The sequence below is a fragment of the Pristis pectinata genome, chromosome 1, assembly GCF_009764475.1.
Source record: "Pristis pectinata isolate sPriPec2 chromosome 1, sPriPec2.1.pri, whole genome shotgun sequence".
NCBI lineage: Eukaryota > Metazoa > Chordata > Chondrichthyes > Rhinopristiformes > Pristidae > Pristis > Pristis pectinata.
In genome coordinates, this window is record NC_067405.1 from 76109798 (window position 1) to 76126557 (window position 16760).

The 16760-nt window shown below is 39.3% G+C and overlaps 1 protein-coding gene across 10 annotated transcripts in view; it reads left to right on the plus strand.

The window, feature by feature from the left end:
* ikzf2 (IKAROS family zinc finger 2) overlaps positions 1-16760 on the plus strand; it is a 158154-nt gene that overhangs the window by 82668 nt on the left and 58726 nt on the right. For 5 of the 10 annotated variants that reach the window (XM_052025338.1, XM_052025368.1, XM_052025305.1 and 2 more), the window contains exons 2-3: positions 13094-13148; positions 13497-13598. In XM_052025338.1, the coding sequence (XP_051881298.1) occupies positions 13109-13148; positions 13497-13598 (142 nt within the window). In that variant the 5' untranslated portion in view covers positions 13094-13108. Of the gene's footprint in view, positions 1-11010; positions 11125-11667; positions 11790-12041; positions 12169-12937; positions 13014-13093; positions 13149-13496; positions 13599-13653; positions 13806-16760 lie in introns of those variants that run through there. The other 5 variants (XM_052025321.1, XM_052025329.1, XM_052025352.1 and 2 more) reach the window with 5 other exon arrangements.

Sequence of the window (16760 nt, forward strand, 5' to 3'; positions counted from 1 at the left end):
CCAACAGATTTGTCAGGCAAGATTTCCTCTTAAGGAAACCATGCTGACTTCGGCCTATTTTATCATGTGCTTCCAAGTACCCTGAAACCTCATCCTTAATAATGGACTCTAAAATCTTACCAACCACTGAAGTCAGGTTAACCAGCCTACAATATTCTGTCTTTTGCCTCCCTCCCTTCTTAATGAGTGGAGTGACATTTGTAATTTTCCAGTCCTCTGGAAACATTCCTGACTCTAGTGATTCTTGAAAGATCACTACTAATGCCTCCATAATCTCTTCAGCTACCTCTTTCAGAACCCTGGGGTGTAGTGCATCCAGTCCAGGTGACCTATCCACCTTCAGACCTTTCAGCTTCCCAAGCACCTTCTCCTTAGTAATAGTGACTACACTCATTTCTGCCCCCTGACTTTCTCTTGAATTTCTAGTGTGTTGCTGATGTCTTCCACAGTGAAGGCTGATGCCAAATATTTATTCAGTTCATCTGTCATTTCTTTGTTCCCCATTACTACTTCTCCAGTGTCATTTTCCAGAGGTCCAATGTCCACTCTTGCCTCTCTTTTACTCTTTATAAATCTGAAAAGACTTTTATATTATTAGCTAGCTTACCTTTATATTTAATCTTTTCTCCCCTTATTGCCTTCTTTTGGTTTTTAAAAGCTTCCCAATCATCTAGGTTCCTGCTGGTTTTGCAATATTGTATGCCCTCTTTTTTGCTTTTATGCTGTCCTTGACTTCCCTTGTTGGCCACGATTGTAAGCCCAATGATTCCACGAGCGATCGAGTTAATTCGTCTTGTGCTCATCTGCTCTGAATATGCCAAAGTCTGAATTAGAGACTTCCTTCCATGATTCTTCTTCCCTGTAGTTAACAAGATTCTTAACAATGTCCATTGGCAAGTGGGAGGCTCTTAAGGGTGAGAAAGTGAAAGCTCAAGGTCTGCATGTTCCTGTTAGAGAGAAGGGCAAGGCTGGTCGGAGTAGGGAACCCTCGATGACAAGGGATATTGAAGCCCTGGCCAGGAAAAAGTGGGAGGGAGGCATGGGTCAGGTACAGGCAGCTGGGATCAAGTGAATCCCTGGAGGAGTATAGGGGATGCAGAAGTGCACTCAAGAAGGAAATCAGGTGGGCAAAAAGGGGTCATGAGATAACTTTGCAGAGAAGATTAAGGAAAATCCAAAGCAATTTAATATAAGGGAAAAAGAGTAATTAGGGAGAGAATGAGGCCCCTCAAAGACCACAGGGGACATCTTTGTGTGGAGCCGCAGGAGATAGGCAAGGGCCTTAATGAATATTTCTCCTCTGTTTTTACCGTGGGGAGAAGACTTCGGAACTAGGAAAAGTAAATGGGGAGATCTTGGGGATCGTCCATATTACACCAGAGAAAGTGCTGGAAGTCTTAAAAGGTATGAAGGTAGACAAATCTCCAGGGCCTGACCAGGTTTGTCCAAGAACACAGTGAGAGGCTAGAGAAGAAATTATGGGAGCCCAGGTTGAGATATTTGCATCATCGTTAAGTGAGGTGTTTGTAGACTGGAGGGTAGCAAATGTTGTGCCTTTATTTAAGAAGGGTGCCAAAGAAAAACTTGGGAACAATAGGCCAGTAAGCCTAACATCTTGTAGGTAAGTTACTGGAGAGGATTCTGAGGGATAAGACATATGTACATCTGGAAAGACTGGGGTTGATTAAGAATAGTCAGCATGGCTTTGTAAATAGGAGATCATGTCTTATGAGTGATGAGATGACCAAGAAAGTTGATGAGGGATGGGTGGTAGATGTGGTTTATATGGACTTCAGTAAGGCCTATGAATAGGCTGCTCTGGAAGGTTAGATCGCATAGAATCTATGAAGAGCTGGCTAATTGAATACACAATTGGCTTGATGGTAGAAAGCAGAGGGTGATGGTAGAAGGTTGTTTCTCAGACTGGAGGGCCGTGACTGGTGGTGTGCCTCAAGTCAGTGCTGGATCCTTTGTTGTTTGTCATCTATTATCAACGATTTGGATAAGAATGTACAAGGCATGATTAGTAAGTTTGCAGATGACACTAAAATAGGTGGTATAGTGGATAATGAAGAAGGTTTTGAAAAATTACAGGAGGATCTTGATCAGCTGAGTAAGTGGGTCAAGGAATGGCAAATAGAGTTTAATTCAGATAAGTGCAAGATGTAGCAGTTTGGAAAGTCATATCCGAGTAGGACTTTCACAGTGAATGGCTGGACCCTGGGGAGTGTTGTGGAACAACAGCGACCTTGAAGTACAAGTACATGGTTCACTGAAAGTGGAGTCACAGGTAGACAGGGTGGTGAAGAAGGCTTTTGGCACACTGGCCTTCATAAGTCAGGGCATTGAGTATAAAAGTTGGGAGGTCAGGTTACAGTTGTACAGGATGCTGGTGAGGCTGCCCTTGGAGTATTATGTTCAGTTTTGGTTGCCCTGCTATAAGAAAGAGGTTATAAACTGGAAAGAGCAGAGAAAAAATTTACAAGGATGCTGTCAGGACTTGATGGACTGAGTTATAGGGAGAGGTTGAACTTTATTCCTTGGAGGATAGGAGACTGAAAGGTGATCTTATAGAGGTGTATAAAATCATGAAGGGCATAGATAGGGTAAATGCACTCAATCTTTTTCCCCAGAGTTGGAGTATCAAGAACTAGATGGCATAGGTTTAAGGTGAGAGGGGAATTATTTAAGAGGAACATGAGGGGCAACTTTTTTTTACAAAAGGGTGGTATCCATGTGGAATGAGCTGCCAGAGGAAGTGGTTGAGACAGGTACAATAGTAACTTTTAAAAGACAGTTGGACAAGTACATGGATTGTAAAGGTTTAGAAGGTTATGGGGCAAACGCTGGCAAGTGGGACTAGCTTAGATGGGGCATCTTGGTCGGCATGGACTAGTTGGGCTGAAGGGCCTGTGCTGTGCTGTATGACTCTATTTCATTGCCAAAACTTCAGCTTTTTACATTATTCCAATGAAGCTGAAAGTATTCAAGGAAAACAATACCTCACTTTCTACTAGGCCCCATGCAACCTTCCAAACGCTATTGAGTTGAACAATTTCAAATATTGATTTCACTACTTTCATTTACATGTTGTCTAGACTGACATTCTATTCAGAAGCAATATACTTGAAATTTGAATAAACCCAGAAATTGCTGGAAATACTCAGCAGATGTCAGCATCTATGTATTAATGTCTCAGGCTGATATCTGAAAATTTAACCCGCTGGTTATTTCCAATATTTGAATTTATTTCAGATTTACAGTATTTGCAGAATTTTACTTTCGTGATATTTTGTCACTTTAACTTTGCATTTACTAGTTAATTTTCCAGAGCTGTTCCTTGACCTCCATAGAACACTACAGCACAGAAAACAGGCCATTTGGCCCTTCTAGTCTGTGCCAAAACTTTATTCCCCAGTCCCATTGACCTGCACCCAGTCCATAACCCTCCAGACCTCTCCCATCCATGTATCTATCCAATTTATTCTTAAAACCTAAGAGTGAGCCCACATTTACCACATCAGATGGCAGCTCATTCCACACTCCCACCACTGAGTGAAGAAATTCCCCCTAATGTTCCCCCTAAACCTATCCCCTTTTACCCTAAAGCCATGTCCTCTCGTACTTATCTCTCCTAATCTAGGTGGAAAGAGCCTACTCACATTTACTCTGTCTATACCCCTCATAATTTTGTAAACCTCTATCAAATCTCCCCTCATTCTTCTACGCTCCATTCTCTACCTCATCTGATTAAATTTCTCTACTTGTCAGATTGATCTTCTTTGCTAAACTAAAAATAATATTGAAAGCATCAATAAAACATATAGGAAGAATGTAAAGCTTCAAAGAGGGAACTGAATTACTCTGTACCCAGACTTTATTTTCTAAGCCCACTTGAGCTGAATATTACAATTGCCTTAGACATTTATTTCCTTGTATATGTAAATAATATGGAAGTTGTTATATACATTCATTTTTGTCCAATTTTCTGCTGTCATGGGTTAGGTGAGGTTTTTGTGTTAACATTCAAACTATTTTTGTAATAGAGATGCTCCTCTTGCTAGACTTATTTTGGAGGTTTCAGTGCATGGATTCTCTCCTCTGATTGTCTCTCCATGATCCCCATCTGTCTTGGATCCACTGCTTTCCCATTTCACTGGAAAAGTAACTAGAAATGCCTTTGTTACCCAATTTAAATATCCTTTACCATTAGTCATACCCCCATTTCTGACACTTTTACAATTAATAAGTAAAAGTATTCAAAGAAAATGGGAAAAAAAACCATAAATTTTAGTGAGCTATGGGATGGATTGTAAAATACCTTAAAGAGATTTAGGTAGCCTGATGGAATGGGAAGATAGTGGCACGTAAAATTATCACTGAAAGATATGCAATGTTGCAACTTGGTAGGAAGAATGGGAAGAGGTAATATAAAAGTTCTAAAAGGGTTGCAAAATCAGAGAGATACAAATGTCTCTCTGGTCTTATCTGCAATAAACAAACCTTCACCATTGTGTTTCATCCAATACCAATCATCACCTCTTGGACTCCACCCTATCACAATTCTCAATTTTGTTCTTTACACTACTCCCGATATAGCAGAGAAAGAGTTGAGGAATGGGGACAGAGTAAGCTTGGAACAGAGACTGTTCAACATAGCCAACGAAGAGGCAGGCATAGCTGGGGCCCATGCAAGTGCCCATGGCTATGCCTTTCGTCTGTAGAAAGTGAGAGGAATCAAAAGTGAAGTTGTTTAGGGTGAGAACAAGTTCAGCCAGGTGGAGGAGAGTGTTAGTGGAAGGGGACTGGTTCTGTCTCTGGTCAAGAAAGAAGGGAGGGCAGTGAGACCGTCATGACAGGGAATGGAGGTATATAGGGAGGTATAGGGACTGGACATCCATGGTGAAGATGAGGTTGTGCATGCTGTAGAACTTAAAGCTATGGAAGAGTTGGAGAGCGTGTGATGTGTCATGGACATAGGTGGGAAGGGGTTGGACCAGGGGTCACTCGCATGGGCCCCAGCTATGCCTGCCTCTTCATTGGCTACGTTGAACAGTCTGTGTTCCAAGCCTACTCCGGCCCCATTCCTCAACTCTTTCTCTGCTATATTGATGACTGCATTGGTGCCACCTCTTGTACCCATGCAGAACTCCACAGTTCCATAAATTTCGCCACAAATTTTCACCCTGCTCTCCAATTCACTTGGACTATCTCTGACACCCCTCTCTCCTTCCTCGATCTTTCCATCTCCATCTCAGGAGATTTCTTACCCACTGACATCTTCTACAAACCCACTGATGACCACAGCTACCTCGATTACAGCTCCTCCCACCCTGTCTCTTGCAAGGACACAATCGCTTTTTCTCAATTTTTCCACCTCCACTCTGCTCCCATGATGAGGCTTTCCACTCCAGGACATCCAAGATGTCCAACTTCTTTTCTAACCATGGCTCCCCCCTGACTGTGGTCAAGAGAGCTCACATCCGTATCTCTGCTATTTCCCACACCTCTGGTCTCACCCCCACCCCTCCCAGACCCAACAGGGATAGGGTGCCCCTTGTCCTCACATTTCATCCTACCAGCCTATGTGTCCAACACATCATTCTCCACCACTTCTACTATGTCCAACGGGACCCCACTACAAGTATATATTCCCCTCCCCACTCCTTTTTGCCTTTCACAGGGACTGCTGTCTCTGTGACTCCCTAGTTCACTCCTCTTCCACCCATCCTGCTCCCACTCCGGGAACTTTCAACTGATCCTGCCATCGGTGCAACACCTGCCCTTACACCACATCAATCAGCTCCATCCAGGGACCCAAACAGTCCTTTCAGGTGAGACAGAGAAATATCATCTACTGCATTCAGTGCTCCAAGTGTGGCCTCCTCTGCACTGGTGAGACCAAACGCAGACTAGGCAACTGTTTCGCAGAACATCTGCACTCTGTCCGTAACTGCAATCTACTGTATATCTCCCTGTTGCCAGTCACTTCAACTGCCCCTCCCACACTATCACAGATATGTCAGTCCTCAGCCTCCGCCAAAGCCAGGAGAATTCCAAGCGCAAACTGGAGGAACAGCACCATTTTCTATCTTGGAACCTTGCAGCCTAACGGCATGAACATTGAATTCTCCCACTTTAAGTAATCCCCACATCCCTTCCTCTCACCCCCCAACATGCTTCTTCTTTTCTTCCCTTTCCTAGCCTATCTTTGTTTATTCTACCCCTTTTTTTCCTCCTCACCTTTGACCTATGCCCCAGTGGTTCTGCTCTCCCCACCTCCCCCGCACCTGCCTATCACTATCTCTTGCCGTTATCTACCTATGACCACCTTGTGCCCACCCCACCTCCCTTCATTTGTCCACCTATCACTTCTCTGCTTTTTCCTCCTATATATTGTGCTTTCCCTTTTCCTATCTTCAGTCCTGAAGAAGGGTTCTGACCCAAAATGTTGACCGCCTGCTTTTCTCCACATATGTTGCCTGGCCTGCTGAGTTCCACCAGCATCACAATGTTTTTCAACCTGAAATGTTAACTGTATTTCTTTCTCCCCTGATGTTGCCAAGCTTGCTGAGTATTTCCAGCAATTTCTGTTTTTGAAGTAAAAATTTCCAGTATCTGCTGTTCTTTGCTTATGGAGATCTAGGTGTATATGTACATGGTTTGCTGAAAGTGGCTAGACAGTTTGAAAAAATGATTTCAAAAGTGCAGTATCATAGACTTTATAAATACAGGCGTAAAGTATAAGAGCAAAGAAGTTAACCTCTATAAAATAATGGTTTATACCACATCTGATATATTGCATCTAGTCCTGGGCCCCATATTCTAGGAACAATGGGCTTTGGAGAGGGTGCAGAATACATTTACAAAAATATTCCAAGGATGATGGACATTATTTATGTGGACAGACTGGAGAAGCTTGAGTTATTCTCCTAGAAAAAGAGGAGATTGTAAGGAGATCTAATAGAGGTATTTAAAATCATGAAGGGTCTGGCTATAATAGATGGAGAGAAACTATTCCAATTGGTGAAAAGGTCAAGAACTAGCAAATGTAGATTGAGGATGAATGGCAAAAAGAATCAAAAGTGTCACAAGGGGAAGTGATTCCAGACAGCAAGTGGTTTGGGTCTGGAATGCACTACCAGAGTAGTAATGAAGGCAAATTCAATTGCAGCTTTCAAGGAAAAGCTGGATGAGGATATAAGAATAAAGAATTGAGTGCCAACTAAACAGGCAGAATGGCCTAATTACATGCTGTAACCACTCTGTGATTCTTTGATTCTGAAATTCACCCTCACGATTTTTCTTTTAGATTATTTAGAGCTGCTTGGGAGACAATCCCATAATTTATGGAGACCAAGGGAATTCAAAGGGTTTCGTAGTTCCATGGAGTCATAGACCCATACAGTCTAGAAACAGATCCTTTGACTCTACTTGTCTAAGCTGACTGAGGTACCCATCTACCCTAATCCCATTTTCCTGCAATTGGCTCATATCCCTCTCTGTGTGCCAGTCCACGTGCTTTTAAAAGGCTGTGATTGTGCCTGTCCCTTCCACCTCCTCTGACAACCTGTTCCATATACCCACCACCGTCTGTGCGGGAAAAACTTGCCCCTCATATATCCTTTAAATATTTCCCTTCTCACCTTAAGCCTATGTCCTCCAGTTTTACACTCCCCTACCCTTGGAAAAAGACTGTGACTATCTACTCTATCTATGTTCCTCATAACTTCATAAACCTCCATAAGGTCACCCCTTAGCCTCCTACACTCCAGTAAGAACTATCCCAGTCTGTCCAATCTCTCCTTGTAACTAAAGCCCTCCATTCCAGGAAACATCTTGGTAATTATTTTCTGCACTCTTTCTCGCGCTATCACAAACTTTCCATAGTGTGGTGACAAGAACTGCACACAATATTCCAACTGTGGCCCAACAAATGACTTGCAAAACTGCAACATGATGTCCCCAACTCTTACACTCAGTACCCCTGCCTATGAAGGCAAACAAACTAAACACCTTTTTCGCTAGCCTATCCACCCATGTCACCACTTCCAGGGAGCTATGAATTTGCACCCCATAATCTTTCTGTACATCAATGCTTCTAAAGACCTTACCATTTGCTAACTATGTCTGGCCGATATTAGAAGATCCAAAATACATTACCTCACACTTCACCTTTAAACTTTATTTATACAGCATGGTAACAGGCCCTTCCGGCCCAATGAGTCCACGCTGCCCAATTACACCCATGTTAACCTACTAACCCGTACGTCTTTAGAATGTGGGAGGAAACCAGAGCACCCGGAGGAAACCCATGCACTCATGGGGAGACCGTACAAACTCCCTACAGACAGTGGCGGGAATTGAAACCCGATCGTTGGCACTGTAATAGCGTTATGCTAACCTTGTTTGGATTAAATTCCATCAGACATTCTCAGACCTCAGAAATTCTCATTCAAGTCATTTATTTATATATTACATATATTAAAAGTCCCAGCACTGATCCCTGCGATACACCATTGATTACAGATTCCAGTCAGAAAAACAACCCTCCTTCCATCACCAAGCCAATTTTTAATCCTAAATGCCTTGGACCCCATATGCTCTAACTTTCTGGACCAGCCTTTGTCAAAAGCCTTGCTGAAATCCATGTGCACCATTTCTGCTGCCTTGCCTTCATCAGTTTTCTTAGTAACCTCCTCAAAAAGATCTCAGACTTATGAGGCAGGATTTCCCATGTCCAAAGCCATGCAGACTCCCCCTAATGAGTCCTTTTTTTTCAAGATATCATAAATCCTATCCCTATTAATTTTTTCCAATAGTTTCTCTCCTACTTACATAAGGTTCACTGGCCTGTTGTTTCCTGGCTTATCCCCACTGTCCTTATTGAATATGGAAACAACATTAGTTACCCTCCAATTTTCTGGTACTTCGTGATGATGCAAAAATCTCCTTCGGAGCCCCAACAATCTCTTTCATTACTTCCCATACATCCTATGATAGATTTCATCATGTGTAAATAGAGAATTGAAATATTGCATGTAAACACTGGTTTGTGGCCATGTAATTGGAGTTTGTGGCTAGTAGGTGGCACTGTGATGACAGTTTTTGAAGTATCTGTCATCTGTGTAGCCATCTTATGTATATATTCGCTGGGCAATCACTGTGGCAATTTAGTAGTGTCACAAAGAATTGTTGATAAACTTTGACCTTCCTAAACACACGATGATAAGCGAGCAAATGTCAACCATTTATCTATCATTTTTGCCATTCCAAGTTCCATAAATAGTTTTGGAAGGAAAGGATTTATACATTTAAACATACATAGTAAATACTTAATGATTTATAATCCAGTGTACTTATAATCGAGTTGAAAAGTAATCAAAAAGGTAAAGTTAAGAAAAGACATAGGCTGTTATAATAATGACAAACGATAACGTATGTAGAAATTGCTTCTTAATGAAAATGTAAGGGTAACTTTATAAGACTTAGAGATAAATGATCGACATTCCCCCACACCTTGTTCACTTCTGACCTGAATAAATCAAGAAACGCGTTTAAACCTTAATAAGTTAAAATGCACTCAAAACCGCATGGAAACCGTTCCTCCTCCTCCCCTTTCCCATTCTATCACATGGAAAATGTTCTAAGACAGTTGTAAATAACTATATTCTCAAGGATGAAACGAGACAGCCACTTCATAAATCACGAGTTCTGAAAAGTTAAGATCTTGCTTTTTAACATTCGCTAAATATGTGCCTTCACGTCATTTTAAGCATTGTGTTTTTTTTCGTGGAACTTTAATACTACTTTGCTGGCCACCATCATTTGTATAGGTTTCGTGTAGTGACCGAACCACATGTAGATGTCAGTTGATGACAGACTGGTTCTCCACACTAAAAACGTGGTGTATGATTTATTTAGTACCTATGCAAAGAATGAAGTGCCATGTGAGGAGTGATATTTCGAATCATTTTAACATCTGAAAACATTATTGACTAGCTGGACCCAGATAATGTTCTTGGACATAAGATTAAGTTACTATGGATGAAATGTGATATGGAAACATTGGAAAAAATAGAACACGTAGACCGGATGTGGGCCAATGTACAATCGCTATAAAACATACAAGATTGCTATACGATCTTTAAAATATTTTAAAGATTGTGGTTCTCGAGTTTTTCCCCAAATCACTGAATTTAAGGTGGTTTAAATGTGCCTGGTAGTGATTTTGCAAACTAGTGTGAAATTATACCTGAAACAAAATATGTGTCAAATGATTTCAACGACGCTAATGATAAGAATTTCTTTAACAATTTTGGAAAAGGTTCGTTTTCAGATCATTGAACTATAAATATCAACACTGCGGACTTTGTAGCGGGCGGAATTGCAAAGCTGAATTGTCCAAATACTGGTGAAAATGCCAAAATTCAATATTATGAAACAGGATGTCAATTATTCAGGCACCGATGAATATCATTGTAAAGGCACGGTTGGTGGCATGTCATCCCCAAAACTGTAAGCATTTTTAATACAACAACCTACCTGCTAAAATGGGCGAATGTTTATAGAGAGTTTGCTAGTTAAAGAAAAGACTTGTAGGCATATTTATTTGATAATGACCTTTAACCAAATACTGTGCAATTATTGTTAATACTTGAGTGTTTGTTTATTGAAGTAAATAGCCTGGTTCTTACATACTTCTGTAAATTATCTGGACAGTCAATTAATATTAAACTTCCCATAATTGAATACCGGTTGTAAAAACATTCATAATTTATCACATGTTAATAGTAGGCGTATTGCCAATATTTTAGCGCCAGATCTGTGTAGCAGACTGCAAAAACAAAGAGCTTTATGTGCCTTAATGATTGGCCGGGTTTCTGTGTAGTTCTTATCTTTGGTGTTTCCCTTGTGTTGGCTGGAGTATCTTTGCTCTAGTCGATCGCCGAGAGCCAGAACCGCGCGGTTCGGTTTCTCGGTGTTTGACAAACTCCCATACTACCATGGTGAAGATGGAGGAAGTGGCTGCTGGATTAGCAGCGTTTCAGATCCAATATTTCGCCTCTGTGCAATATTAAAGCGAATGGTGATGGATTTGATTGATCGTAGCCTGTTACTGAGGTAATCACAAGGCTTGTTTCTGCATCACTCAGAAATGTGAATCAGATCAGTTTGATACAAGCGAAGATTAAAAAAATAAGTACCTGCACATACACCGTACAGACCTAATGACTTGTTGCAGCTCCAAACAAATCCTGCCGTATTCATATGGTGGCTGGAATAATACTAGGATATGTGTTGATGGTGATCGCACCCAGATCTCATGCACCCACTGTTAAGGAATCATTGTACAGTAAATGTGAATGCGTTGAGAGCCTAGTGTGTGATTACTGGCATTGTCACCCTTCACACCTTGCTCATTCCGGATTGATACTGTCATTGCCGAATGGAAACGAGTTTTTTTTTGTCAGCATTTGACTTTTCACATGCCACGGAAAGAGAATATTTTGCCAAGGGCCATTTAAACAATCTTGTAACTTGTCCTGAATCTAAAAGCCTGTTCCTCTCTCTCTCTCTCTCTCTCTGGCCGATTCCTTAGGAACCGGTGTATCAAGTTTTTTTTAAATTGCATTGTCGAGGCGCTGACCTCTTTCTCTCCTGTACGTTGACATTCCAGAACATTTTTCCAACACCCATCCCATACCTTGCACGTTTATCCTCAACACGAGTAAGAGCTGACAGTCGCTTGATTTTGACGCTTCTCGTTCGATCTGTAGGCTAGAAAGGTGGAGTGTTTTAACCATTTTTGTTGGTGGGACTTTTCTTCCTGTTTGTTGCAGTGTGTCCGACGCTGGTTTCAGCTTTCGGAGGAACTGGGTTCGATTCTTCTTATTTGTTATATGTGTTAATGGTCATTATTAGAATAAGTGTACAAATCGGTTCTATGTAGATATCGCTTTGTTTTGTTTTACTGTGTTTATTTTGGTGCCTGGAATTTATTCGGGTCGTAGATTGTCGTAGAGTTACTTTTTTTCTCGGGTACTGGAAATCAGACTGTAAATAGTATTCTCTGACTCGAGTCTAAAACTTGGCAAAAAGAGGAACATAGAATTCACATTTTGCAGGGAAGTAACTGGAGGCAAGTGGAGAAATAACCTTATTCCAGTAAGTAACGCGACGTTTCTGTCGTCATGCCTAAAAATATTTTGAGATCAATAGAAATGGATTCTTCCATTAATATGCAATAGAACTCCCTAAGTAGCATCCTTCTTGAGAATGGCCAATTGTTCTAAAGGAGAAAGTAGATATGTTTCTGAGAATCTCACTTTTTGTAGTCTCACTGTTAATTAATCCTTCAGGACAGATGCAAAGACTATATTAATGCATTGGGCATCAAGAATTGCTTCATGGCTTGATTCATGTTTACCATTCTCAGTATATTTAGTTTTGTAGACCTCGAATGATTTGTACATGCACAAGTGGTGTGTGCAGAGATATGGCAATGAGATAAGGGAGTTTGAGTCATTTTAGTTATAAATTAATGTCATTTTACATTTAATTTGCAGTAATAGGTTAAATGAATTACAGTAACTGAAGAAAAGTTAAGAAACCTTTTATTATGAATGACATAAAATTTCGCGATGACTTGTCACCAGGAACAAGCCAGCGACCCATCTTGTAAGACTGAAGAAATGTTGACGCAACTATATTCTTTGAAACTTCTAGTTCACCACTTTGTGGATCTTTGAGAAAGACTGCAGTCACCTCATGCATCTTTGTAAATTAATTGTAGGTCATTAACGTAATCGACAACTTAATCTGACAGTAACAAAACCTGAAAAAAGGGCTACTGTAATTTACTACTGATGATGTAAATTGATGTCATTCCTCTGAATCAAATAATGCAGCAATTTTTAAAAAATCTTTAAAAGTAACTTTTGCCTTCTCGAAGCTATGGTCATATAGTACACAGAAGGTGTAGCATTGCGATTAAGGTTCTTTGATCACAGGTGTGTTTTAATTACCGTTAGCACTTTTAAGTGACAGATAAGACATCCGCATTGACAATTTCTGGCAATTTTTCTTACAGCACTGCACTTTGAATATGGAAACAGAGGCTCCTGATGGCTCTATTACTGGTAGTGGTGAGTTTTAAACTGAATCAATATTTTTACCCTTAAATTGTAAACCTTATTGAAATAACAAAGTAGATAATAATTCACTGTGTTCAGTTAATGTGCTGCTAATTGAAATCTATTGCTTTTCTAAATTAATAACAGTGAAAGGAAATGAACTGTTTAGAATGCTTTTAGTTCAAGATAGGTATTAGGTTTCTAAAGAAGAAAGTAAGTTTTCATTGTGACTAAAGATTGATTGTTTAAATCTATCCTTCTCACAAGAATAGTACGTATTGCAGAAAGAGAATTACTTATTGGAAACAGAACTATTACTTTATTACCATTGTGTGATGGTTGACCTTTTCATTGGAACAGGTAGTGATGACTTCTGTCCCAAGATGGACCATTCAAGGATGATGAACCCCACCACAAGCACACCCAATGGCCAATACAGCTCCCTGAGTCACATGACAAACGGTAAGTATCTTTATTATACTAGTTTCTGCTCCGTACTGACATAGTTCTGCGAACCTGCTGGCTATGTTACAACAGCACAAAACGTAGCACTCGAACTCTCTGACCAGAAACCTGGCAAAGGTTGCTTAACACCTGTGTACATGAATCTACTTGGTGCTTTAAATTATGGAATGTATGGATTTGGAAATTTATGTTTATCCTTGCCGGGTAAGACTTATTTTGATCTTGTTTAATAATTGTTTTATGTTAGTATGAGGTTTCTGCATATTAGAAAAATGTTGTGAAGAATAATTTGTTTGTTTAATTATTCATTTTTCAGTTTTCTAAGAAATTCAAAATTTTGATTGTAAATAGAAATTCAGAAAATATACAAATTGTTGCCCATAATTATTTTCATAGTCTTTATACATTTTATATTATTTTCTCCTTTTGCTCCCACACTATTATAATTCACTGTAAACCAAAATAAAGTCATTTCAGTAATTAGTAATCATTTCAGAAGTAATTTTGAGTAGTAGGTGTGTTTTCTTTCCTGTTCGTCAGAATGCTGGATTCGGGGAATATGTCTGGCTCTTTAAGAAGTATCCTGTCGTTGTAAATATTGCTAACTGATGTAAACCTTGTTTGCCAGTGGAATTGCTGGCTGTATTACTTGTCAAAGGATGATAGCAGACACTGTTGCTCATGTACTAAATAAGTTGCTATGACAGTTGTGAGCAAAATTAAGTAAATTAAAGATTGCTAAATCTAATTTACAACTGATGTAAGATAGATTAAAGTATTCACATGTATAATGCAAAATACATATTCAAAGGCAGAAACTGTTTTTTCATTCAATATGAAGTGGCTCCTAAAATTGATAATTCCAGAATAAGACTCTTTTACTAAAGTAATGTATGTAATTTAAATTCAACTCTGTTGATCATTTAAAATATATGATATTTAGCTAGTGCGAGGGAAAGGTCATGTCAGTGTGTTTTAGACCTCTCAAAATTATGTTCTGTATAATTTTTTTGTGATTCCTTTACACTTCTACCACAGTTTTCAGAGCAATTTATTTCTCTCAGGGTAAGGTGAGAGTATAGCATATAGAAAAAGTAGATTTTGATCTTTGAAGGGCCATTACCATTCATGCTGGTAACCATAGTGTGTTTGGACATGGCCTTGAAGAAAATTGGAAGAGAGGAAAAAGTTGATTTTGAACATATATATTTGAAATTTGCAAAAACAGTCTGAAAAGGCAGTCTCAAAAACCATTCAATGTTTATTAACATGGTTAATATCATTAAGTAATGAGATGCCTTTTCTATTAATCACATTGCAACTTGTTTGGGGATAGTTTTGAGAGGAACAAAGCTTTTATGGATGAAGTATTTAAAGAATGTGGAGATCCCTGTTTTCCCTGCTGTTCATGATTTCTTTAGAGAAGTAGTATTAATTTAACATCTTTTATAGCAGTTTTCTCAAAACAAACTTCCCAGTGTACTGTATTATATATTTTCCGTAAATCTCATGGGACAAAATGTGGTGCCATATTTCTACTACAGGTGCCAGAACAGAGAGAATCAGGAATGAAATGTGCTTTTGCTGAAAATGTGATAGTGTTGTCTATTATTTCTACTGATTCATGATTACTGTCTATGGAATTAGGGTTGGGAGCAGCAGTAAGTGTGGTACTACACGGTGTAACATATATGTGTAGTGGTGGTGGGGCGTGGTGGTGGGTAGCAAGGGTGTTGGAATCTGGCCTCAAAAATGATCCCTTTTTATCTACTGCGTAAGATGACACTTTTGGCTCAAGGCCAAGTATTATTGGAAGAGTGAGGACGGTGCAGACAGGACTGGCAACAAGTTTTCTACAGGAATGGGGTGGAAGAAAGTAGGTTTGTCTTGTAGCTTTCGTCAAAACAGCAATGTTTAACCATTTGATTGCCATTCTTCAACAATTACAGATCCGCAAGGATTCTTTAAAAAATGTGTATTTTTGTACAAATGATGTCCAACTTTGTAAAAATTTAGATTATTTGTTAAAACTTTACAGCATTTTAACATATAAATTTGATCAGTTTCTTCTAAGGAACTTCCATTTGTATTTATTTTCTTAAAAGCTTGCAAGTTACTTGAAACACCTACACGTAAATTTAACGAAAAATGCCTTAATTTTAGTCAGTGTTGCAGTTAAAATCCAGCTCTGACCAATTTTGGGATCTGACAGATGTTTGCTTAATTAAAATAAAACTTTCTGTACTCTTACCATGTATTGTACAATATTTTGGGAGTAATAGCTTGCATTTATTAGGCAGAATTCACAATCTTGGTACCAAAGCACTTACATTCTATGAAGTACTTTTTGAAGAACAGACATTATTGTAATATTGGAAAAATGGCAACCAATTTGTGTAAGGCAGGTTTTCCACAAATGGCAATTTGATAGTGGCTTGATAATCTGCTCCTTTAATGATATTATTGTGAGAAATGTATTGTTCAGGACACCAGAGAGCTATATTTTTCTTCAAATTAAAGTTCCATTAGATCTTCTATACCCGCCCAAGAAGGAAGGTGTGGCCTTGATTTAACGTCACATCCTTAAGGTGCTGAGAATGCAGATGTATCAGCAGCCAAAAATCAATAAGTAGTTTAATGTTTCAGGTGGGGACATTTTTTTTGTACTAGCACAAAATCAAACATTAAATTGCTTTTTCATCTTAAGCAGAGATAACTATGCCAGTCCTGATGATTATTCATCCAAAATGTAAGCCTCTTCTCTCTTTTGTATATTGATAGACATTGTTTATTTCTGTCACATTCTGTATTTATTTTAGACATGGTATTCACATGTTTGCTTTTGTCATGACTTTATTGCTGGTGAACACCTAGAAAGATAAAATAGTTAGATTAAATCAAAATAATGTGAGGCTAAAAGTTTATAAGCCACGAAAATGAATTCTAAAATGGTGCTGAATAAGGGATCCCATCCAAGCTATGCTGGTAGTGTGCAATTTTCATGTATGCTCCTCGTGCAAGCACTTCTATGCTTTAGAGGAATCACTCACAATGTATTTTTCCATTTGCACATGTTAAGCATGAGTAATTTCAAGAATCCTGTGCACCTGCTGAAACTGACCAAGGCTGACTGAATCACATCTGTACCTCTTAAAGGGG